General features: G+C 40.7%; 2 protein-coding genes across 2 annotated transcripts; one reads left to right on the forward strand and one right to left on the reverse strand.

The window, feature by feature from the left end:
• The first annotated feature begins 1,905 nt into the window (after positions 1 to 1,905).
• Positions 1,906 to 2,673, forward strand: LOC139187880 (uncharacterized). Its single transcript, XM_070804491.1, has one exon. It carries the CDS (start codon positions 1,906 to 1,908, stop codon positions 2,671 to 2,673), a length of 768 nt encoding a protein of 255 aa, XP_070660592.1.
• A 1,098-nt stretch (positions 2,674 to 3,771) lies between these two features.
• LOC103444103 (uncharacterized) lies at positions 3,772 to 24,772 on the reverse strand. The gene is given in 8 exon segments (XM_070804493.1): positions 3,772 to 3,906; positions 12,231 to 12,411; positions 13,066 to 13,165; positions 13,985 to 14,023; positions 14,385 to 14,435; positions 14,592 to 14,673; positions 15,022 to 15,722; positions 23,828 to 24,772. Coding segments are annotated over 7 exon segments (2,049 nt in total). The 3' UTR covers positions 3,772 to 3,906; positions 12,231 to 12,280.
• Between the last annotated feature and the right edge of the window lie 1,879 nt (positions 24,773 to 26,651).

Genomic DNA, 26,651 nt, shown 5'->3' on the forward strand with positions numbered 1-26,651 from the left:
ATAGGCACCCAAGGGAGATTAGAAATTCTGCTAACGGTTGTTTATTGTGTTGCAGGTAGGGATGGGCAAATACCCATTGGTTATGGGTAACCGCGGTTACCCGCCCATTTAAATTAAACGGTTACGGTTATGGGTAACCGTTTAGATAAATAAACGGTTATGGGTATAACCGTTTACCCGCGAAATTTAAATGGGCGGTTATGAGTATTAACCACGGTTATAAACGGGTAACCATTGATCCATTTATTTTATATATGTAAAACCAACATAAACCATGTTCTCGATCCAATAATACTTAGCACCCAATAAATTAGCAAGGAATTCATCGGTCCTTCTCTCAATAACACTACTACAGGAATGATGATTCTCATCATCAAGGAATTGGCCAAATTAATTTAAATTCCATGCGGATAACCGTGAAATTGACAGAAATGTCTTCTAAACAATTTTTGTAACCCAATAATACTTAGCAAATATTATATTTACCTTTATTGGTAACAGTTAAAAATATCGTTTGTAAACTATTATTTCAATTATTGAAATGGTATAAGGACTTAAAAAATTAAAATATGGATATGTATGATAATGTACCTATAACGGTGTTTAATTGTCAAAAAAAAAATTATGACAATTTTTTTTAAATTTTCAAGTTGTTAAAAAACATGTAGACGGGTGAAAAAAGGGTAATGGTAAAAAAAAAAGATAAACGGGTTAAAAAGGATAAATGGGTAAATGGGTATTAAACGGTTACGGTTAAATGAGTATGCGGTTATGGGTATGGTTAACCGTTTATAAACGGTTATGGGTATGGGTATAACCGTTTAGGCAATTACCCAACGGGTAAACGGTTATGTGGGTATGAGCATAAACGGTTATGGGTAAATTAACCGCGGTTACCCGCCCGCATAACTATTGCCCATCCCTAGTTGCAGGTAGTCGAGTTCGAGAACTTCCTCCACATGCTTACAGCTCTACGTGAATTTGGTTCCAACATATTCCATGCCACATGTCAACATCAAGTTGGCCAAGGACTGTCATTTGTTGGATGGAGAAAATAATAATCACGAATATGTTATGTTGGGATTATATACAGTATACTTGATTGGATTTGATTGTGATTCCTTCCTTGATTGAGTTGGTTTTCAATAACGAAAGCTTTAAAGATAAGATTTGGTTATTAATCATATCTTTAATACCTTCGACTTTTCTCCTTGCTATGTGCGGCAAAGCTTGGAGAAGTCATAGTCAACAGCTTAGTTGTTCAAGGGGGTTAAACTACGCGTGGAACAAATGTGGAACTCACCAATTTAAAAAGGGCATTCTCATCATTTGTGAGTAAAATTTCACGTGCCAGCTCCATAATTTTCCAGATTATTTTTTGCTCCACAGTATTGCTAATGACACGTCACACTATAATTTTTTTTAAATGCAACAATATGTTTTTGGAGAGATTATATTCACACACCACAAATTACTTCCCTCAACACTCTTTTAATTTTTTAATATTTTTCTATTAAGTATTAATGGATTGTAGAATATCAAAAAATATTAAAAAAATAATAAAATGTAGAAAAAGTAATTGAGGTTTGTGAATATAATCTCTCATATATTTGTACTAAGTGGTGAGAGATTTAGCTAACTCACACTAAATTAATATCAAACTCGGCGTCTGCAAAAGCCAAAACTGGGAGCTCACTATCTCGCCATCCAGTTGTCACGTTATAGTATAAATAATAGGAATCGAGCAACTTGTAGATAACAAATTCCAAGTTGCCAATGTATGCAAAACATATATGGGTATTCTTATCTTCAATCGTGAAACCGTCTCGACCTATCTAGCTAGCTCACATCTTGTCAAAACCTTACTTGTTTTTCATCCACATCCACTAACTAATCCAAAACAAAATGGCTGCCGAAGAAAAAGAAGAAGAAGCACTTCTCAACCTCTTTGATTCATACTGGTTTGGGCATGAAATTTTGAGCCAGAAATCACCTTCACAACCCCAACAAGCAACAAATAACCCAACTCTCCAAGTGGACGAATCAGCCCAAGAAGAAACCCTAGAGTTACCAATCCTAAACCTAAGGTCTCTAAGTGACCAGTTTTTAAACACGCCCAGCTTTTCTCCGAGTGGCACACCGAAACTGCAAACAATTTTTTCCGGTGAACAAGTCACAAACTTCTCCAAAAACGATGAACTGCCGGCTCATCCGACAAAAAGCAGCCGGGTAAGTAGTAGCAGCAGCGGCAGCAGCAGCAGCAGCAGGAGGAGTAGTGAAAGAAAAAGAAGGAAAAGAGTGCTAGGGCCAAGTAAGAGCTTATCAGAGCTAGAGTTTGAGGAGCTCAAAGGTTTTATGGATTTGGGGTTTGTCTTCACTGAGGAAGACAAGGACTCTTCAAGGCTGGTTTCCATAATTCCCGGCTTGCAAAGACTAGCGAGTTGTGAAGAAGAAGATATTAGAGATTATCAGAAGGAGGAGGAGGAGGAGGAGGATCATGGGGTGGTTTCAAGGCGGCCTTATCTGTCCGAGGCTTGGGATGTTTTGGATCAAAGAAAGAAAGAGAACCAAATGTTGATGAAGTGGAGAATACCTGCTGCTACTAATTTAGGTAAGGACATGAAGCATCATCTCAGGTTCTGGGCTCATTCAGTTGCATCATCTGTAAGATAACAACACTAGCTACTATTTTTCTTAGTTTTCTTGTTAATTAACTTCTATTTTTCTTAATTTTCTTGTTAATTAGTTAGGCTATATTTTGCCGTTGTCGCGTCGAAAAAATACCATTCACTAGATCATATGATATTCACAAATGTAAGTTTTTTCCCTTCTATAGTTAGTAAATGTAAGTTATGTACCCCTCTTTGTGCTAATTTTTTCTTGGGTCTGATTTTTTTATTCTTTTTCTAATTTTTCAAGGTGAAATTTGTTGGTTCTTTGATATTTTGTTGTAAATTATATGAAGGGGATATTGCCTCTCATAGGCTGTGATAAGTTGATAATGATATCCCATCAACCACCGATGGATTTGGAGAGATTCTTTTGGAACGAAGAGACAAAAGTAGGGAATATGTCCACATCATTTTTTTTTCTTAACCATTTTGGATGAATATTTTGGGTTATGAATTCGGTAAACTAAGGTACCCTCGACCTCAATATTGCATTACAAGATGGACAATGCTTATATGACAACACGACATTATATTATCGCATAAAAATTACAATCGTAACTATTCATTCTCTTTTCATCTTCTAAAAAAATAAATTTGATTTGGAAGCCGTTACTCTAGTCATCCGTATGATTGAAACAAATTGACTTCATCATAAGGATGTTGCTTTTTACCATAACCCTTGATTTGTTCGACACATGTGAATGGCTAAACGGTTTTGAAATTGAATCAATTTCTCTAGAAATAATCTTTAGATGATAATAAGAGAATAAACATAAAATGTTGTCACTTCGTTAGAATGTAAAAGGTCAAGTATTGTGTGTAAAAGGTCAAGTATTGTGCTTAAAAGGCACAAGATATATTCACTTTACAAAAATAAATTATCAAAAGAAAGTTGATTCTCACACCATTTTTAACCTCTCAAACACAAAATCAACTTCTATGACACATACACACCGTCAAGATAGCGTCCCATACCAATGATACAAGGACATGCGGAAAAAGCTAACACATCACTATTGATCTTTAGCCCTTGGGATTGCACAAATTTTAGAAGAATCGTAGACAAAAATAAAACTAAGTCTGTAAAAAGAGAAGAAAGTGTGTAAATCAGTTCTTTATATATACTGCGTTTGGAATCAACAATTTAAAGGAAATAAATTAGGCATCTTGCTCAATCCGGTAGCGCATGCGCTTACAAAGTTTGCTGTTTCGTGTTCGGATTCTGGATGGAGTCCTGGAGAAAGAAGAAATAACGTCAACCTCGACGCTTTGATGCAACAAAAACCTCACTTGCATATATGCAGCATGCTTCTATGTATGTGTATCTTCTCTCTGTTTTTCCTTTATTTAACTTATAGATCAGTCTTACGGTAATCTGATAGCTGCTATACTGATTACGCAGACATTTTAGGTCTCCTTAAATTTTACAACAACAACAACAACAACAACAAAGCCTTTTCCCACTAAGTGGGGTCGGCTATATGAATCCTAGAACGCCATTGCGCTCGGTTTTGTGTCATGTCATCCGTTAGATCCAAGTACTCTAAGTCTTTTCTTAGAGTCTCTTCCAAAGTTTTCCTAGGTCTTCCTCTACCCCTTCGGCCCTGAACCTCTGTCCCGTAGTCACATCTTCGAACCGGAGTGTCAGTCGGCCTTCTTTGCACATGTCCAAATCACCGGAGCCGATTTTCTCTCATCTTTCCTACAATTTCGGCTACTCCTACTTTACCTCGGATATCCTCATTCCCAATCTTATCCTTTCTCGTGTGCCCACACATCCCACGAAGCATCCTCATCTCCGCTACACCCATTTTGTGTACGTGTTGATGCTTCACCGCCCAACATTCTGTGCCATACAACATCGCTGGCCTTATTGCCATCCTATAAAATTTTCCCTTGAGCTTCAGTGGCCTACGACGGTCACACAACACGCCGGATGCGCTCTTACACTTCATCCATCCAGCTCGTATTCTATGGTTGAGATTTCCATCTAATTCTCCGTTCTCTTGCAAGATAGATCCTAGGTAGCGAAAACGGTCGCTTTTTGTGATCTTCGCTAGATTGCTCCGGTCATTAGTGTGGATAAGTATATAAATGGATAGAGATAGGAAAGCAAACACAAGATGTACGTGGTTCACCCAGATTGGCTACGTCCACGGAATAGAAGAGTTCTCATTAATTGTGAAGGGTTTACACAAGTACATAGGTTCAAGCTCTCCTTTAGTGAGTACAAGTGAATGATTTAGTACAAATGACATTAGGAAATATTGTGGGAGAATGATCTCGTAATCACGAAACTTCTAAGTATCGGAGTGTGGTGTCGTCTTGACTTGCCTTATCTGTCTCATAGGTAGATGTGGCATCTTCTCTGGAAGTACTTTTCCTCCATCCAGGGGTGGTATCTTTAACTGGTGGAGATGCACAAGGTAATGTATCAATTTCACTTGAAGCTTACTTGTAGTTTCAGGCTTGGTCAAGCGCGATACAAACCATGTAGTAGGAGTCCCCCAAGTCGCCGAGCTAGGGGGTCTGCTGAAAGAGGTGACAGACAAGGTAAGCAATCAGAGCTCCGACTGATTGTTCACCTTCTCCCCATCTTGCAACAGCATGAAGGATAAAGAGAAGAAAAATGAGAAGAGATGATATGAGATACTTTTGCTTTTGAAGAAGTAACTTTCCACAGGCTTATTCTTGAACTGAGCTGGAGGGTTTTCTGGTTTCCTCCAGAGTATAAGGCCGACTGAAGAATTTGAGGGTCAAAACAAGTCCATCAAATCTAGAGTACGTTCCACCCTGCTGATATGGGATACTTTTGCTTTTGACAGAGTAATGGATGTATCGGCACGTGTGCTGTTACGCTTGTCTCCACATGCTTCCTTGTATCCTTCGCACTTGCCCTATCTGTTCCTCAAGCAGATGCGGAATCTTCCTTGGAAACATAAGATGTTGAAGATGAGTACTCGAGAGCAATGCCAGGTAAGTAATCAGGTAAGGGGTTCCAGGCAGTCAGTTCCTGGCTGGAAGCTTGATTCCAAGTGCTGACTGATTGCTCTCTTTCTCCTTGTCTTGCAGGTAAAAACAAGGCCAAAGGAAAAGATAGGGAAAAAGCATGATATGGGATACTCTTGCTTTTAACCCTGATGATATGAGATATTCTTGCTCTAGTATAGCTTGTTTGCAAAGGTATTATCGGGGGGAAAGAAAGCTGAATATTTCGAAAGGCTTCGTTGGGAGTGCCCTCTCAGATATGATGAAGGGTTGAGCATTTTTGCAGGTCTGCCTGTCCGTTGGGGATGGAGGTTGACATATATAGGCGTCTCCCTAACAACAAGTAGTAATGCTATTCCTTTACCCTGCTTGGTCATAGCACGGTAGTGGGAGCTGTCAGTTTCACATGTTTTAACTCTGTCAGAGCACTTTGAAAAAGTGGTCTGTGGTATCTGGCTCTCGAGATTCGGAGAACGATGCCTCTTCGATTTTTGAGAAAGCAATCATGCTGGGGGTCTGGCTCTCGAGATTCGGAGGGCGGTGCCTCTTCGATTTTGGAGCAAGCAATCTTGTTGGGAGTGTTGTCTCGAATTTGAGTAAAGGTTGGGCATGTTTGCTAGTCTACCTTGCCACGAAGCACAAAGGTTGACACACAGGGACTTTCCAATTATCCAGCAATGGTACTGTTCCTTTACCCTCTCTTCGATTTTGAGAAAGTAGTCATGTTGGGAGTCTGGCTCTCGAGATTCGGAGGACGGTGCCTCTTCGATTTTGGAGCAAGCAATCTTGTTGGGAGTGTTTTCTCGAATGTGAGTAAAGGTTGGGCATGTTTGCTAGTCTACCTTGCCACGAAGCACAGAGGTTGACACACAGGGACTTTCCAATTATCCAGCAGTGGTACTGTTCCTTTACCCTTGTGGGTAATATTATGGTAGCTAGACCTTCAAAATTTATGTGTCTAAACTTTGTTAGTGCTGTTTCTTTGCTATTCTTTTACCTTTCTTGGTCAGAGCGATGTAGTGGGAGCTGCAAGCTTCACGTGCTCAACTTTGGCAGAGAACTTTGACAAAGTTATCTGTGGTACCCATGAGCTATTGTTGCGTGTGGGAAGTGGGTAATTGAACAGTAAGATTCATGTGCTTTCTACTTCACTAGAAATCTTCGACAGAATGCCCATAATTTCTGCAAAGCTGAGTGTGCGTGTGACAGGTGCTGACAAGGCTAGAAAAGTAGGTGCCTCTTCGATTTCTGAGATCGGCCCTCGTGGTCTCTGAGCAGCCCAGCTTTTGAGAAAGCGAGCGCCTCTTCGATTGATTCGGAGAACGATGCCTCATCGATTTTTGAGAAAACAATCATGCTGGGGGTTTGGCTCTCGAAGATTCGGGGAGCAGTGTCTCTTCGATTTTTGAGAAAGTAATCATGTTGGGAGTCTGGCTCTCGAGATTCGGAAGGCGGTGCCTCTTCGATTTTGGGGCAAGCAATCTTGTTGGGAGTGTTTTCTCGAATGTGAGTAAAGGTTGGGCATGTTTGCTAGTCTACCTTGCCACGAAGCACAGAGGTTGACACACAGGGACTTTTCAATTATCCAGCAGTGGTACTGTTCCTTTACCCTTGTGGGTAATAATATGGTAGCTAGACCTTCAAAATTTATGGGTCTAAACTTTGTTAGTGCTGTTTCTTTGCTATTCTTTTACCCTTCTTGGTCAGAGCGATGTAGTGGGAGCTGCAAGCTTCACGTGCTCAACTTTGGCAGAGAACTTTGGCAAAGTTATCTGTGGTACCCATGAGCTATTGTTGCGTGTGGGAAGTGGGTGATTGAACAGTAAGATTCATGTGTTTTCTACTTCCCCAGAAGTCTTCGACAGAATGCCCATAATTTCCGCAAAGCTGAGTGTGCGTGTGACAGGTGCTGACAAGGCTGGAAAAATAGGTGCCTCTTCGATTTCTGAGATCGGCCCTCGTGGTCTCTGGGGAGCCCAGCTTTTGAGAAAGCGAGCGCCTCTTCGATTTCTGAGATCGGCCTTCGTGGTCTTTGAGCAGCCCAACTTTTGAGAAAGCAAAAGCCTCTTCGATTTCTGAGATCAACCCTCGTGATCTCTAAGCAGCTCAGCTTTTGAGAAAGCAAACGTCTCTTCGATTTCTGAGCAGGCGCCTCTTCGATTTCTGAAGCTCCGTCGAGTGCAGATTTTTATAGGGGCTGGCATTAAGTTCTAAAGCACACTTGAATCTCCACCAGTAGAAGCTTCATTCTTGCACTTCTAAGATCTTGATTTGTCCGACCTCTTCTCTCTTCAACACCTTTGAAAATGTCTGGCCCCTCCGACCGTCGTTTTGACTTGAACCTTGTTGAAGAGGCAGCCCCGCCTTCTCCAGACAACATATGGCGCCCATCCTTCGTCTCCCCTACTGGTCCTCTTACCGTTGGGGATTCCGTGATGAAGAATGATATGGCCGCTGCGGTGGTGGCCAGGAACCTTCTCACTCCCAAAGATAACAGACTACTTTCCAAACGGTCTGATGAGTTAGCTGTTAAGGATTCGCTGGCTCTCAGTGTTCAGTGTGCAGGTTCTGTGTCTAATATGGCCCAACGCCTATTTGCTCGAACCCGCCAAGTTGAATCATTGGCGGCTGAAGTGATGAGTCTCAAACAGGAGATTAGAGGGCTCAAGCATGAGAATAAACAGTTGCACCGGCTCGCACATGACTATGCTACAAACATGAAGAGGAAGCTTGACCAGATGAAGGAAACTGATGGTCAGGTTTTACTTGATCATCAGAGATTTGTGGGTTTGTTCCAAAGGCATTTATTGCCTTCGTCTTCTGGGGCTGTACCGCGTAATGAAGCTCCAAATGATCAACCTCTGATGCCTCCTCCTTCTAGGGTTCTGTCCAGTACTGAGGCTCCAAATGATCCCCCTCCGGTGCCTTCTCTTTCTGGGGCTCTACCGACTGCTGAGACTTCTCCTAAGCAACCTTTGTGAAGGCTCCCTCTTGTGTGTTTATTTTGACTCATGTATATGTACATATTTGTAGCTTATCGGGGATATCAATAAATAAGCTTTCCTTCATTTCAACGTATTGTGTTAAATACACCAAAGCCTTCTTCGCTAAGTTCTTTGAATTTTCTTTTGTTGAAGCTTGTATGTTGAAGCTTTCTGAGTGGAGCATGTAGGTTGGGGTAGTGTTCCCTTAATTTCCCGAGTGAGGAAAACTTCTCGGTTGGAGACTTGGAAAATCCAAGTCACTGAGTGGGATCGGCTATATGAATCTTAGAACGCCATTGTGCTCGATCCTGTGTCATGTCCTTCGTTAGATCCAAGTACTCTAAGTCTTTTCTTAGAGTCTCTTCCAAAGTTTTCCTAGGTCTTCCTCTACCCCTTCGGCCCTGAACCTCTGTCCCATAGTCGCATCTTCTAATTGGAGCGTCAGTAGGCCTTCTTTGCACATGTCCAAACCACCGTAACCGATTTTCTCTCATCTTTCCTTCAATTTCGGCTACTCCTACTTTACCCCGGATATCCTCATTCCTAATCTTATCCTTTCTCGTGTGCCCACACATCCAACGAAGCATCCTCATCTCCGCTACACCCATTTTGTGTACGTGTTGATGTTTCACCGCCCAACATTCTGTGCCATACAGCATCGCCGGCCTTATTGCCGTCCTATAAAATTTTCCCTTGAGCTTCAGTGGCATACGGCGGTCACACAACACGCCGGATGCACTCTTCCACTTCATCCATCCAGCTTGTATTCTATGGTTGAGATCTCCATCTAATTCTCCGTTCTTTTGCAAGATAGATCCTAGGTAACGAAAACGGTCGCTCTTTGGCATTTCTTGATCTCCGATCCTCACCCCTAACTCGTTTTGGCCTCCATTTGCACTGAACTTGCACTCCATATATTCTGTCTTTGATCGGCTTAGGCGAAGACCTTTAGATTCCAACACTTCTCTCCAAAGGTTAAGCTTTGCATTTACCCCTTCCTGAGTTTCATCTATCAACACTATATCGTCTGCGAAAAGCATACACCAAGGAATATCATCTTGAATATGTCCTGTTAACTCATCCATTACCAACGCAAAAAGGTAAGGACTTAAGGATGAGCCTTGATGTAATCCTACAGTTATGGGAAAGCTTTCGGTCTGTCCTTCATGAGTTCTTACGGCAGTCTTTGCTCCTTCATACATATCCTTTATAGCTTGGATATATGCTACTCGTACTCCTTTCTTCTCTAAAATCCTCCAAAGAATGTCTCTTGGGACCCTATCATACGCTTTTTCCAAATCTATAAAGACCATGTGTAAATCCTTTTTCCCATCTCTATATCTTTCCATCAATCTTCGTAAGAGATAGATTGCCTCCATGGTTGAGCGCCCTGGCATGAACCCGAATTGGTTGTCCGAAACCCGTGTCTCTTGCCTCAATCTATGCTCAATGACTCTCTCCCAGAGCTTCATTGTATGACTCATTAGCTTAATACCCCTATAGTTCATGCAATTTTGTACGTCGCCCTTATTCTTGTAGATAGGCACCAAAGTGCTCGTTCGCCACTCATTTGGCATCTTCTTCGTTTTCAAAATCCTATTGAAAAGGTCAGTGAGCCATGTTATACCTGTCTCTCCCAAAAGTTTCCACACTTCGATTGGTATATCGTCTGGGCCTATTGCTTTTTTATGCTTCATCTTCTTCAAAGCTACAATCACTTCTTCCTTCCGAATTCGACGATAAAAAGAGTAGTTTCTACACTCTTCTGAGTTACTCAACTCCCCTAAAGAAGCACTCATTTCATGTCCTTCATTGAAAAGATTATGAAAATAACCTCTCCATCTGTCTTTAACCGCGTTCTCTGTAGCAAGAACCTTTCCATCCTTATCCTTGATGCACCTCACTTGGTTTAGGTCCCTTGTCTTCTTTTCCCTTGCTCTAGATAGTTTATAGATATCAAACTCTCCTTCTTTGGTATCTAGTCGTTTATACATATCGTCGTAAGCCGCTAACTTAGCTTCTCTGACAGCTTTCTTCGCCTCTTGCTTCGCTTTTCTATACCTTTCACCATTTTCATCGGTCCTCTCCTTGTATAAGGCTTTACAACATTCCTTCTTAGCCTTCACCTTCGTTTGTACCTCCTCATTCCACCACCAAGATTCCTTTTGGTGTGGGGCAAAGCCCTTGGACTCTCCTAATACCTCTTTTGCTACTTTTCGGATACAACTAGCCATGGAATCCCACATTTGGCTAGCTTCCCCCTCTCTATCCCACACACATTGGGTGATTACCTTCTCTTTGAAAATGGCTTGTTTTTCTTCTTTTAGATTCCACCATCTAGTCCTTGGGCACTTCCAAGTCTTGTTCTTTTGTCTTACTCTTTTGATATGTACATCCATCACCAACAAGCGATGTTGATTAGCCACGCTCTCTCCTGGTATAACTTTGCAATCCTTACAAGTTATACGATCCCCTTTCCTCATTAGAAGAAAATCTATTTGTGTTTTTGACGACCCACTCTTGTAGGTGATCACATGTTCTTCTCTCTTCTTAAAGAAGGTGTTGGCTAAGAAGAGATCATATGCCATTGCAAAATCCAAGATAGCTTCCCCATCCTCGTTTCTCTCCCCAAAACCATGGCCACCATGAAAACCTCCATAGTTGCCTGTCTCCCTGCCCACGTGTCCATTTAAATCTCCTCCTATAAATAACTTCTCCGTTTGAGCAATTCCTTGCACCAAGTCTCCAAGATCTTCCCAAAATTTCTCCTTCGAACTCGTATCCAACCCTACTTGAGGTGCGTACGCACTAATCACATTGATAAGTTCTTGTCCTATTACAATCTTAATTGCCATGATTCTATCTCCTACCCTCTTGACATCTACAACATCTTGTACCAAGGTCTTGTCCACGATGATGCCAACACCGTTTCTCGTTCTATTTGTGCCCGAATACCAAAGTTTAAACCCTGAGTTTTCTAGATCCTTTGCCTTACTACCAACCCACTTAGTTTCTTGTAGGCACATAATATTTATCCTTCTCCTCACCATAACTTCCACTACTTCCATAGATTTTCCCGTTAAGGTTCCTATATTCCACGTTCCTAAACGCATTTTGCTCTCTTGAACTCTACCCTTCTGTCCTAGCTTCTTCACCCTCCCCCGTCTAATAGGATCAAAGTACTTCTTTTGTGTGTCCCGGGTAAAGTTGATAGGAGCATATGCTCCCAAACAACTTTGAGTGGAGTCGTTCGAAAAGAAGTTTCTATGGCCCCCTTGCTCATTTAACACTGCATCCGGGTGCCGATGGAGATACAGCGACCCTTGCTCACTTATCACTGTGCTCAGGCCACACAGCGCGCCACTTACGGGTGACGCCCTAGCTTTAGCGCGATTTTGTTCTGGATTCATTTTCATAAGGATTCGACGTGATCATGGAGTGCCGGCTGTCGACTACCTGACGCCCTCCCCCTCCTCCTTTATCCGGGCTTGGGACCGGCCATGTAAGACATAGGCGGAGTTCTCCTTAAATTTTACAAGATTACAAATTTACACGAGCTATAAGCTATAAATTTGTTAATACTTACATTTGATGCTAATATTTTCAATGGTGTTCGTCCTCTGCAGATGAATATGGTCAGTTTTCGTTGTTGGAGATGGCCTCCGGAAGTTTATAGCTCGGAGGCTTATCAGCACCCCTCCTTGAGTACTCCCTCCATCTTCGAGCGGCTGCTGCTGCTCTCCTTGCTCTTTCTTTTACTTCCTCCTCTGAAAAAATAACTTCAGACTTTGATTCATCTATAACATATGAAGCATTAAACAAGTTTAGGTAGAAAACATCTTTCATGGAGCTTTAACGATAAAGTGCCCCCCAATCATTACGACAACATAATATCAATATTTTGATGAGATGAGGATAACAATTTTATACTGAAAAGCCTATATGAGCTCAGCAAGAACCACTAACGCAGAAGATGCAAATCTATTACGCAAGGGAGATTAGAACTTTTGCTCGTGGAAGCAAGCAAGTCGGAATGGTAAGATAAAGGACAACAAACATGGAACCTTACTGAGGACAACGGGCAAGCTTTCTGCATAGCTATGCAAGTATATGACATAGCACAGCCGCATAAGAAAGTAATACTTTTGTTATCAGTTGGCAATCCAAACAAGTTGATTTTAACTCATTGGACAAAGGAAAGGAAGAGACGACACTAGACCTCAAGAAAGAATATAAATCAAAGACTCTTTAGAGACAAGGTTTTATTACAGATTGTATTTAATTCTCAGGAAATACTTGAGGGTAAAATGGTGAGACATTAAGAAAGGATGGAAGGCATTCACGTTGAGTAAGTTCTATTGCGTTCTGTAAATTGATATTTCAGACATCAGCTATCATTCTTTCTACGGGTTTGCAATTACCTGAATTATGGTACTCTTTGGGCTTAGCCCAAATGTTGTCCCAGTATGCTTCAGTTTTATCCGTATCCCTCTTCTTCATCATCCTAATTTTAGCTTGTTCCTGCAATAAAACCCAGGTTTGTGAAACGTCATACCGAAAAGTATAAATGCACTTAGTACTTTTAAACCTTGTAAGCAGCCATCCAATTTTTTTCTGCCAAGAGGGAACAGCACCATAAAAATTGGCAACTCAAGGTTTTTTGTTTTCTTCTTTAGCAGAAGAAGTTGGAATTTCATGAAGACAGCTCTTTAGATCACAGTATCGAAGGATTCGTCCTTGGTTCATAGTTCATACGACCGATACACCCAATATTACCAATTTTACTTTATAGTCCCTTTCCTTTTCTCCCAACATAGTCTGCACGTTGTTGCAGACGATGTTGTACTTTTAACTTCTCATATTTGTATTCTGGGAGCAGCATTATTATTACTTAGTGTTGCTTAGGTCATAATGACTTCATTAGTTATGATTTCCATATCTGTTGTACCCAACATGGCATATTGATAACCTCTCTTAATATCTACGGGGAAAATTGAACATAATTTTAATATGAAAATGGCGTATTTTAGCCTTCAGGAGGATAAGTTTATTACAATTATGTAACCTCACAAAAAATGAAACACATGACTAGATTTTCACATTCAAACAAACTCCATATTTACTTGTCTCGGGCAGAACCCAGAAGCAACAAATTTATTCATGTTGACATTTTTTATTTTTGCTTTTCTAGTTGAAATTTGAATTTACTATTTCATGACTTCATGTGTCCACAATGTAGGTTATGAAAAGGAAAAAATTTAGAAAAGAAATAAAAGAAGTAGTATGCAGCTAAAGAAATCACAAAACATAAGATTAGTTGAAGAAAATGAGAGTTCCTACCAAGACTTGTGATTGCCTCTTTTGCCACCGAGAACTTGCCTGCCAGATTAACAAAAATTGCTAAGCTAGTTGTGGGACAATGAAGAAAGGCTAGAAGTAATTACATCCGAAAGATCATCTAAGCAGATGGGTATAAGAACCAGTATAATAAATCTTTATACATTCTTCTTTTGATTTGCTACTTGATTATAAATGTTTCAAGAGCTACAAAGAATAAACTTCTTTGTTCTACTTCGCTTTAGCAGAATTCAGATAATATACCAACACATTGTAGTTCATCGCACAAAAGCAAAGAAAAGTGAAACAAATAATTCGAAATGGCTTCACATCATCAAGAAATCAACTGAAAGTTGCTAAATTCATGTAGAACAATGTATATTACAAAGAACAAGTAACATACCATTCTGAAAACATCCACTGATTAGCCCATGCCTGCAAGCATCAGTGCAACCTGACCATCCACAGCACACTTTTAGCCACTGAAGTGACAAACGAATAATAAAACTATTCACAACTAAGGATTTCAAAATGGTGATATATGATAAAGAAGGTGCATAACAGTATAAATCTTGGACAATCTTAACATTATAATGATTGCTTTCCATACATTTACTCTTTCTACTCTGCGCATCTCATCTTCGAGCAATGATAGTTGGGCAGCAGAAGTCCAATGGATGCAATCAACAGGGCTGAAACAAAGTAGAATCTTACGAACTGATGCTGCAGAAAGATTTGAAATGTGTAGAAAAATGATTTGATTGATTGTCAAAAAACCAGAACTCTCTCAAGAGCTTAAGGAAGACCCTTGTAACAAGTCTGAAGTCAAATTCTTATTTGCTGTAAAGAGACGCTCTTCAGTGAAGCGTGTCCTGATTCCTAATATTGTAATGTCACTTAGGTGTGTCCTCGTTATGCACATATCTGTCTTAGTTGAACACGTGCCTCGCAAGCTCGAAACTACTCACAGCTCAAAATGACACAATACAATTTCATCTCAAAATGTTATCATATTGAAAAACCGATGAAGGAGGACCTACCAACTATCAATTGCCCGTTGAACTAAATCTACGTTCCCAAACTGACTCTACACTCGGGCTCTTCCAAAGTCTTCCTCGATACCAAAGACATCCGGAGGAGAAGGTACAACAACAAAAGTAAAATGACCATCTGCCGTCGGATTAAAGATCCAACGGTAGGTGACCACCCTTTTCTTCGAGTCTTCGATTATAACTAGGCTGGAATTTACCCGGAAGCATAAAATTTTGCAAATTTAAACAAAGCGCAGATGAAATTAACAAAAAAGCAATAATATTAGCCATACAAATCCCAAGACGGAGTAGTAGTCATCGGCGACGGCGTCTGTTGAAGGTGAGCCGTCGGTTGCCACTCCGAGCCTGCCCAAGCCTCTTCGCCTCCTGCCGCCGCCGCCATGACCACCTATCGAAGTCAGGCTACTGCTGGGCTTGGCTAACATGCGCCATGGAGTTCTAGAGCACCCATTTGGTAATGGGTTTTGGAACTTGAGACCTTCAGTGAACACAGGGGAGGGGGACAGTAATTGAGCCGTTGACGACCATGCGAATTGCGACACCAGCTTTTGCATAGGGCTAAATTTAATAATATAGTACAACAGTATCACGCCATCTATAATACTTCCATTTAAATTTTGCCAATTGTTACTACTAGAGTAGAACCGAAGGAAGGCCAAAGAGCCATGTTTAGCCTTATAAGTTATAACCTGCAAGAAATTATATTTTAAAGAACAATGCTAGACTATATTTTATACCATGTTCAACCGAATGGGCCAAAGTGTCATAGGCCAAACATAGCCCTTTGACAACAAACTATCTCCAACCGAGGGGACCAAAGGATCATAGGTCAAACATAACCCTTTCAATAATTTATTATTTTAATTAAATTAAACTACCACATTAAAATAAGGTTTTCAGACATATTTTGAGTGCCACTTGTTACTAAATGAATAAGCCTCTGGATTTCTTATCTTTATATAATCTCAATAATTTTTCGGATAATATAGAATGGTGAAAAGTAAGTGAGAAATTATGTAGGAATGACTTAGGTATTTATAGGGGGAAAAGTTCGTAAAAAAAAAATCAAATTCCACGCCAAGTAGCCGTTGTAGGGCAAATGGGCTGGGCTAGATGGCCAGCCCGCTAGCCTGATTTAGGTGTTTTGGCCTGGTGGGGCTCACAAGCCTTTTGGCCTACCCCTCGGTTGAAGATAGTTTTCGTGTCATTCCGAACTATTTTTAGCCCTATAGCTCTTTGGCCGGGTCAGTTAGAGATGGCCTAAGCAACCTAGTCTTAGGTTGTTACACGATTTTTGTTTCAATTATCTGTGTTGCATTATTTGTATTGGGAGATCTATAATCCTTTAGGACTCTTTGTATAGCTGGTGCACAATTGTGTATTTAAACCATAATTGAAGGAATGAAATTATCACTTCCACAAATATCTCACTTTCTAGTATTCTGCTTTCTTTTCGGTGTGCAACTGCTATTGCATTTCTACATGGTATGATCATTCTCATACGCTTAACACCCTACTTTGATCCTGCTTTTTGATATGTCTTCATCATCTCCGCTTCCTAGACCTAATGTGGCACAGTTCCTGAAACTCACAGACTCAAACTACCTCACATGGCTTCTTCAGATTAAGCCATTTCTCATTGGCCATGATTTATGGAAAATTTGTTGACGGCTCAAACCCACCCTCGGCGGTACCATCACCATCATCGCAACTCCTCTTCCAGCCACCACTGTCTCCGATAACACTTCAATTGTTACTACTGCCATCATCACTTCATCCATAATTCCTAACCCCGACTTCATAAAGTGGTATCAACAAGATCAATTAGTTGTCAGTTATATTACCTATACCGTTGACAAAGTTCGTTCTCGCTCTCACTGTCGGCCATGACTCTACTCAAGCCGTATGGGACTCCTCCAACGTCGCCTTGCTCACTGTTTTGTAACAAATTCTGCCACTCTATAGTATCAACTACTCGATTTGTCAGAAGGTTCTCGCCTTGTTGCTGATTATCTTCAACATGCTAAATCCCTTGTTGACAAGCTTACTAATATCGGTCGTCCTGTCGATCATGAAGACTTCATCATTGCTATGCTCCGGGACCTTGGCCCAGAATATATGGTGCTTACTACTGCCATTATTAACATGTTTCTTCTACCTACTTTTGAGGAATTGCACTCTAAGATTGATGCTTTTGATCTTCAAAACCCACACTCACTCGCTACTCATGCAACATCCCAAACTGGTTTTATTACCACTCAAATCCCACATGGCAATTCTCAAGTTTCCTTCGGAAATCATAATGGCAATTGGAATGATCCTCACTCCAATCGCTACAATGGAGGTTCTAATAATCGTGGGGGAAATTGGCGCCCCTCTGGTCATAACAACAACAACTGAGCTCATGATTTTTTCTCACATAATTGGGTTGCTCATAACTTTCCACCTCATCATCATTGGAATGGGCCTCTTACCCCTTCTCTTTGGCCAAGCCCACCCAACTTCGCTACCCCACTTTAGGACTACTTGGCCCAGGTCCCTGGTGCCCCATGTGCTCAACACAACAGCATAGTGCTGCCAATTGCCCACATCGCTATGGAAGGCCAAATTCATTTCCACAGTTTGCGGGTTCAGGTGGTATAATATCAAGATCCTAATACTTGGTTCCCCTACACAACAGCATAGTGCTGCCATGTGCTCAACATAATGGACTTGATGAGTGCAAGCATCATCATATTGCCGATATGACTCGTACCTTGTTTGCCACAGCTCATGCCCCTTCACTTTATGGGTGGAAGCTACATTTACTTCCGTCCACCTTATTATTCTTCTTCCCACATCTACACTTCAGTGATCTACTCCCTACACTATTTTATTTGGTCGGTCACCTAATTATTCTCAATTACGTACCTTTGGATGTATGTGTTTTTCGTATCTTGGGAATTATGTTACTAATAAACTAATGAACCATTCTCTTGAGTGTGTTTTTGTGGGTTATAGTGCTTCTCACAAAGGATATTGATCCTAGCACCGGTCATGTTTATATTTCTCGACACGTGGTGTTTAACGAAGCTGAATTTCCATATGCCACCCTTTACGGCTAGAAACCAGCCCAATTTGTAGAACTAGACATCCATCCCATTGCACAGTCTATATGCCCGCAACCAGCTCATGTCCTTACTAAACCCGTGGTCTCTCCTCAGCTTGCTGGACCTGCGTCAGGCCTACTACTGCTGAACCCCATAATAATACCTCCACTTGCTACTCATCCTTTACAATACAACGCTGATCCCCAAGATTCTCCTTTGCAGCACAACACTACTTTATTGCCGCAGCCACTTGCTACCTCTTCACGGCCAGCAACCCCCTCCGTCCCTTCTCATCCCAAGAGGACGGAACTCGCAAACCAATGTCTTTGAATGATGGATCTATTCGGTATCCTCTTCCTCATGCTTTTTCAGTTTCCATTTCTGCTGACGAATTGACTTGTTTTACATTGGCTAATCGAAACCCCGAATAACGGGTTGCCATGATCGAAAAGATTAATGTTCTTCTCAAAAATCAAATTTGGATTCGTGTTCCTCCATAACCATACCAAAACAAAATTGGTTGCAAATGGATTTTAGCCTCTTTGTCAAACCTGCCACTATACGCACCATTCTTAGCCTTGATGTTTTTAATGGTTGGTATGTTCGCCAACTTGTTGTGAAAAATACATTCTTACATAGTCACTTGAAGGAAGAGGTGTGTATATGTCTCAGCCCCTTGGTTTCATTGATCCATAATGGCGCAATCATGTTTGTTGTCTCACAAAGGCACTATATGGTCTTAAATAGGCCCCCCAAGCATGGTTTCACCGCTTTAGTTCATATCTCCTGCACTACGGGTTTCTACAAAGCAAAGCAGACGGTTCACTATTCATTTTTCACCAAGGTCCCTATTGTATGTGGTTGTTATTATATCTCAACAATATTTTTTTGACAGGTAGTAATCCTTCCATCTTACTGTACTTTATTACAGCTTTGGGCAAGAAGTTTGACTTAAATGATTTAATCACTTTTGGGGCTTCAGGTACAAAACTAATGTTATAGGCATGCATCTTTCTCAAGTTAAATATGCCCATGATTTGTTAAAACGAGCAAACATGTTGGAATGCAAGCCAAGTTCTACCCCGTTGGCTGCCAAAGTCGTGCTATATGCTCATGACGGTGCTCTCTTGTCATTTCCAATTAAGTATCGCATGCTTGTTGGTTGTTCACAATATTTGACGTTGACATGGATTAATATCTTCTTTGCCGTGAACAACGTTGCACAGTACATGAGCAGCCCTTGCTCGTCTCACATGTTGACTATCAAACGTATATTACGCTACATTAAAGGCATTATTGATCAAGGCTTACATCTCCATCCACAACCCACTTCCTTTCGCATCTTCGTCTATTCAGACTCATATTAGGCTGGGCGTGTTGACACAGGCTGTTCCACCACAGGCTACTTGATTTATTATGGCACTAATTTAGTTTCTTGGTGCTTAAAGAAGTAGCCCACCATTTCTAGGTCGAGTACCGAATCCGAGTACCGAGCTTTGTCTTATGCTTCTGGCTAAACATCCTGGTTAACTTATTTGTTTTATGAGCTTGGGGTTAGAACTCAATTTCCAGCTTATCTTTTTTGTGACAACCTTAATGCTACTTACATGGCAACAAATCCCTTTTTCATGCTCAAACATGTCACATCGAACTGGACTATCACTTTGTACGAGAACGGGTGGATTTAGGCAACCATAAGGTCCAATTTCTCCCCTTCGTTGATCAAACAGCTGACTTGTTGACCAAAGGGTAGCTCAAGGCGCGCCATTCCTTGCTTCAGTCTAAACTTGTTCATTATTTGATGTACAATTTACGGATTGTGAGGGGAGTGGGTGTTAGAATAGAGTCTTAAGCAACCTAGTCTTAGGTTGTAACCCAATTTTGTTTCAATTATCTGTATAAAATTGGGAGATCTATAATCCCTTTAGGACTCTTTGTATAGCTAGTACGCAATTGTGTATTTAAACCACAGTTGAAGGAATGAAATTATCACTTCCACCAATATCTCACTTTCTATTATTCTGCATTCTTTTCGGTGTGCAACTGTTGTTGCATTTCTACAATTACAATTATTATACAGCTGGAATTCAACCTCAATTTCTATTTAAAATAAAGGGAGCATTTTTAATTAATTATAATAAATTAGTGAAAATGGGGTACTTCACTACAAAAAGAGGCCAAATTCTGAAATTGGGTGGAAGGTTCATCTTCCCTGACTGTAGTTTACAACTCCAACTTGCCCCCTCCATAAACCCCTCTTCATCCCCATCCTAACCTTCACCGAAAGCCTCACCTACGACCATCTGCCCAACACTTCATCGTCGGCTTCATCCACCACCGCACCATCCTCTCTTTTTTCTGCCTCTCCTTCCACGGCAAAGCTCAGCAAACCCTACACCCTAATTGTCTAACCTTCAAATGAAACTCGGTTTCCACCACCCCTTATTTTGTGGAAAGCCTTAGCTTAATAGACAGAAACAATAAAAATAAAATAAATCAAGTCCATTAAGTGGATACAGATTCTGAGTAATCCATGGTATCGCAGGTTTCCGATGGTTGCTAACTATGACTGTATTTTTTCAGCATTGATTGGGTTGCCTGATGGGGTGCTTGAGAAAATTGCATAGATGGTGCCTCACGCTTTCATTTTTTATATTTATTTAAAGAGTAAAAATGATGTTAAATTCCAATTGTACAAAATAATAATAGATGACAAAATTTCAAGGGAAGCATCACGGTTGACCTGGTACTACATTATAATTTTTCCCACTTTTGAGAGAGTCCCCTTAGCATTTCTCAGAATTAGTAATGAAATTGATCTAGAAGTAGATATTGCACCCTCTTAGGAGTTCTATTACTTGTTGTGCATGCCAATTCCTAGATTGTAGGAACTCCAAGACTTATGAGGATCTAATTGTGTTGATGTCTGGACCTGATAGCGTGTCTTGCGGAACAAGTATGGTCTTTTAGCGAAGTTGCTTAAACTTCGCATATTGCCCTGGAAGAGGGTGATGTTGGCACTACTTCTCTGTCTAGCCAGCTCCGCTCGAAGCTGGTAAGTCCATGATCGGACTTCTAAAAATCGGCTTAGGTGCTTGGTGGTAGAGCTTCGTCCCCATTTAGGCTAAGTCGTTCAGGTAAGGCGGGGAGGATTTAGGCGTCCACTTAAGTGCTCAAGGTGATCTAGACGGCAGACAATGCAACTCCCAATCTCGCTGCAAATCTCGCCTCACATCCGTACGATCTACCACCCACAACCCAAACCTCAAACTTGCACTCCTACACCCAACATCAATCGATAAACCCACTAATATTAAGAAAAAAACTAAAGAAGAAAATGAGAATTCACGACACCTTAAGTAGATTGAGAAGATGATGGGTTTTTGCTGTAAAGAAAAGGGGATTTGTTGCAGAGAAAAGAAAGAAAGAGAATCGAAAGAAAAATGAGGAAAAGAAAGGCATAAAAGCTAAAGCAACTATTCCACTAACTAATTGATAGACGATTGGGAATCGGGACTAGCCTTGGAGAAAGCTGTGGAGAAGGAATCGAGGTGGTTTAATTGAAAAAAAAAGGCTTTTCTTTCAAGTTAGGTACTTTCTGTTTTAAAACTAAGCTCACTGTTCTTTAAAATAAATATTTATTTATGTATCTTTTTTAGTTCAAGTTGTTTTCCTGTTTCCAACACCTCTAATGCTATTCTGTCAAGCCTTTGATATTTGTGACCAATTTCCCCCTTAACTTCTACTCTTCCTGTTTCCAAACCTGGAAGATGCTCGGTAGTGGCTTGGATCGGTGTAAGAGGATATTGATTTTCACTGAACAGGCAATTCACCACATGTTCTAGCCTTAGAGCTCCTTCTTCGACCCTCTTCTTGGTCTCTAGAAACTTGTTCCAGGAGGTCATTGTGTTTTTCTTGCAACGTAGTGTTGTGACCATATAGCAAGTTTCCCAGTCCTTACATCTCTTCTACTCCGACAAGGAAGACCTCCATTTTCTTCTCTAAGCTTCCTAACCGGGACCTCTCTTTCTTTTTTTTCTCCTAGTACTAACTTTCTGTGGCGTGAAGGGGAACACCGTCCCTTTTAAGCTTTTGTTTATCATAACTATGCAGGGACAATTTTTTTACTACACTAACCCGAGTGCTCGGCTTAGTGGAGTAATGAGAATGTGACGTTTTAACAGTAGTTCTCACAGACAGTGCCAGTCTGTTAACGCTAAAATCTAGTAAGGTTAACAAAGGTGGTTTTTGCATGAGGTTACAAATATTATTTGAAACGGAAGAGAAAATCTTGAGCTTAGTACACATAAGAGAGATCCGGCTAGGGAAAGTGTGGTATAGGCTTCACTTGATCGATATTTCCATCGGGGTGTTTCGAGGTTTGCAGTAGCTCTCCTCTATTTCCGGATTATTTGATGAGCTATCCCCCTTCAAGTTTCCTTTCTCCTATTATATAAAGGTCAACAAGTATGCTGACGAATGCCCTTCCATTAGGTTGCAACATCATCATCTACCTTTACTCGCCCTTCATATAATAGAATTATATGGGATAATTTTCTGTATTCCATAATTCTGAATAAAAAGGTACATACAATCCTTGTTACAAAAGGAAACAAAAATAAAGGACATAAAACCTTTCCTAAATAAAGACTTAGTAATTACAAAATATTTACATTCATTTTCTTCTAAATACTTTGTTTTCCAATACTCCCCCTCAAGTTGGAGTATAAATATCACTCATGCCCAACTTGATAAGCGAATCACCAAACCTTCTACTACATACGACGTGGGTAAGAACATCTGCAAGCTGTTCATCTGAATTCACAAATGGTATTGACACAATCTTCTTCTCCAGGTTTTCTTTAATAAAATGTCTATCAACTTCAACATGCTTAGGGGTGGTTTGGGAGTGAGGTGCTTAAAAAAAAAGCACCCATGAAAAAAAGCTGTGAGGGTTTTAGGTGTTTGGTAAACTAAAACAAAAAGGCTTATTTTGGAAGCTGCTGTGAGAATAAGCTGAAATCAAAGGAAAAAGCTGAAGCTGCTATTTGCAGCTTTGGAAAACTGGTTTTTTTTCAAAGCACACAGAACTACAATGCTCCTTTAATGAAAAGACCCACTATCAGATTGCTTTTTTTTTCTTTCCAAAAGCACTTTTACAAAAAAGTTTACCAAACACTCTGCTGATTTATTTCACAGCCGCTTATTCTCACAACACAGCCACTTATTCTCATAGCAGCTTTTTTTCAAAGCACAGCAATACCAAACCAGCCCTTAGTCCTGTCATGTTGTACCGGATTCTCAGCTATCTCTCTAGCGGACTTATTATCACAATACAACTTCATGGCCTCCTTCTGTTTGAAACCAAGACTCCAAAGTAATGTTTGTAACCACAACATCTCGCACACACCATGTGCCATTCCCCTATATTCGGCTTCAGAGGAAGATCTTGATATCACATTTTGCTTCTTACTTCACCACATAACCAAATTACCTCCAACGAATGTAAAATACCAAGATGTAGATCTTCTATCAGTCACATCACTTGCCCAATCAGCGTCTGTAAATCCCTCGATCCTCATATGTCCATGACATTCATACAAAATTCCTTTACCCGGAGCAGACTTCAAGTATGCCAAGATTCTCATTACTGCCCCCATATGATCCATACTTGGTGAGTGCATAAATTGACTGACCACACTTACCGCATACGAAATATCTGGACGAGTGTGAGATAGATAAATCAATCTCCTCACCAATCTTTGATATCTACCTTTACCAACCAATTCCTGATCTGGATAAATCCCTAAATAATGTTTCTCTACAATAGGAATGTCCACAGGCTTACACCCCAGCATGCCTATTTCCTTTAATAAATCCAGAACATATTTACGTTGAGACAAGAAAATACCTCTAGATGATCGAGCGACTTCCACGCCAAGAAAATACTTTAAGTCTCCCAAACTCTTCATTTCAAATTCTGCAGCTAGGTTCTGTTCAAGCTTCACCATCTCTTCCAAATCATCACCAGTTATTATCATGTCATCAACATAAATGATTAAAGCAGTCACTTTACCACTTTCCCGTTTCACAAATAATGTATGATCTGAATGGCTTTGATAATACCCAATCCTCCTCATAACATGAGTAAATCTACTAAACCACGCACAAGGTGATTGCTTAAGTCCATAGAATGAATTTCGCAATCTACACATTTTGGTCTTCCCGCTGGCATTGTACCCTGGAGGAAATTCCATATATACCTCTTCTTCCAAGTACCCATGAAGAAAGGCATTTTTCACATCAAACTGTTTTAGTGGCCAATTCAAGTTTACAGCTAAAGAAATCAGAACACGTACCGTATTCATCTTTGCTACTGGGGAAAAAGTCTCCTGATAATCAATACCATAAGTTTGAGTATAACCCTTTGCTACTAACATTGCTTTATATCTGTCTACCGATCCATCCGCCTTGTATTTAATTGTAAAAACCCATCTACACCCAACTGGCTTCTTTCCTTTGGATAGCTCCATTATCTCCCATGTACCATTTTTACGTAGTGTCATCATTTCCTCATCCATTGCAGTAGCCCATTTAGGATCCTTCAATGCCTCCTCAACTCGGGGTTGGTACTTGGATTGCTTCCACATTGTTCACCCAGGCTTGACGTTCCGGTGCAAGGTTCGAGCATGACACATAGTCAGCTATTAGGTAATTCACTTTCCCTTCAGGAGAAAACCTGTAAGAAGGAACACCACGATTTTTCCTTGGCGGCAACTGATATGTACTCATAATGTTATCTTGATTAGTTACATGAGCATTAGTAGTACTTACCTTAGGAATATTCAGATAAGACACATGGGGTGGCACTATCGAGCTTGAGAGAAAGGGGGTTGTGGGTTCGGCAACTACTTGCTGTTGGAGCGGCATACCTGGATCGGTATTGTCCTGTTGAGTCCCTGCATCATACTCGGTAATTTCTTGGGAAACCCTTTCATCACACTCGGCAGCACCCTTTCCCACATCACACTCGGCCTGTGGCTGAGAACCATCCATACTCTCAGCACTTGGCTGAGAGACTCCGTTACTATGTTTATCACCAAATGCTCCCCCTAAACCACTTATTTCCAACCACCTGAGATCACCACTAGTAGTCTCCCCCTGGTGATCGGAAAGTGGTGGAATCGAAGCATAGAAGAGCTCGGATTCAGAAAAAAGTAACATCCATAGTCACATACATATGGCGAGTTTCAGGATGGTAGCACTTATACCCTTTTTGTTGAGGAGCAAATCCTAGAAAAACACACCGATGAGCACACGGATCTAACTTACTCCGATGAATCTTGTGGATATGAACATAAGCTACACACCTAAATACACGAGGAGGAAGATGATGACTTGATACGATGGGTACAAAATCGGTCAATACTTGAAGAGGTGCTCTAAAGTCCAAAACCGGGAGGACATACGATTAATAACATACACTGCATAGGTGACAGCTTTAGGCCAAAACCGTTTAGGTACAGATGCACCAATGAGTAAAGCACGGGTAATCTCTAGGACATGACGGTTCTTTCTCTCAGCAACCCCATTTTGTTGTGGGGTATAAGGACACGTAGTCTCATGTAGAATTCCTTGATCCCAAAGAAAGCCAGACAAATCGGAACCAATATACTCTCCTCCATTATCAGAACAGAGAACTTTAATAACCAAAGAGTATTGTGTTGCTACCATTTGAGAAAAAGACCGAAACACCATACTCACATCACTTTTATTTTTTATCACATAAATCCACGTCATACGAGTGCAATCATCAACAAAAGTAATAAAACATTTAACGCCAGACATAGTACTAACATGAGAGGGACCCCAAACATTTGAATGCACAAGATCAAAAGGAAACAATCTTTTATTCATACTAGGAGGAAACGAAGCGGGATGACTCTTTGCGAGAATACATACTTCACAATGCAAGTCTGATTCTTTTATTTCATGAAATAAACTAGGCAACATACGCCTTAAATAACCAAAGGAAGCATGTCCCAATCGATGATGCAATAACCACACTTCTTGTAAATTATTAGTACGGGATGCTCAAACCGCATTGGCTCTGCCAGGAACGACGTCATCCACATAATATAACCCCTCTCTCTTAGTGCCACGCCCAATTATCTCCTTGGTTTGAATATCTTGAAGCAAACAAAACATTGGATACATAAGTACAACATAATCTAATTGCTCAGTAACTTGAGGAATAGATAACAAATTATGAGATAATGAAGGAACAAGCAAGCAGTGATGAAAAGGAAGGGCTAGTGTGAGGTGCACTGTGCCAGCCCCCAAAACTGGTGCTGTTGTCCTGTTAGCAGTTGCTATATATTTCTGTGGACTTGTTGTCATACTAGAAAATAAATTCTTATCAAAAGTCATATGATTAGTTGCACCCGAGTCTAGAATCCAACCTGTATGATGTTCCATATCAGAGACTAAAAGAACACGCCCCATAATACCTGGAGTGGTCGAGGTTTC

Source organism: Malus domestica, chromosome 09, assembly GCF_042453785.1.
Source record: "Malus domestica chromosome 09, GDT2T_hap1".
Lineage (NCBI taxonomy): Eukaryota > Viridiplantae > Streptophyta > Magnoliopsida > Rosales > Rosaceae > Malus > Malus domestica.

Coding starts and splice junctions, on each gene's coding strand:
- LOC139187880 (XM_070804491.1), top strand. CDS start 1,906: ATGGCTGCCGAAGAAAAAGAAGAAGAAGCACTTCTCAACCTCTTTGAT.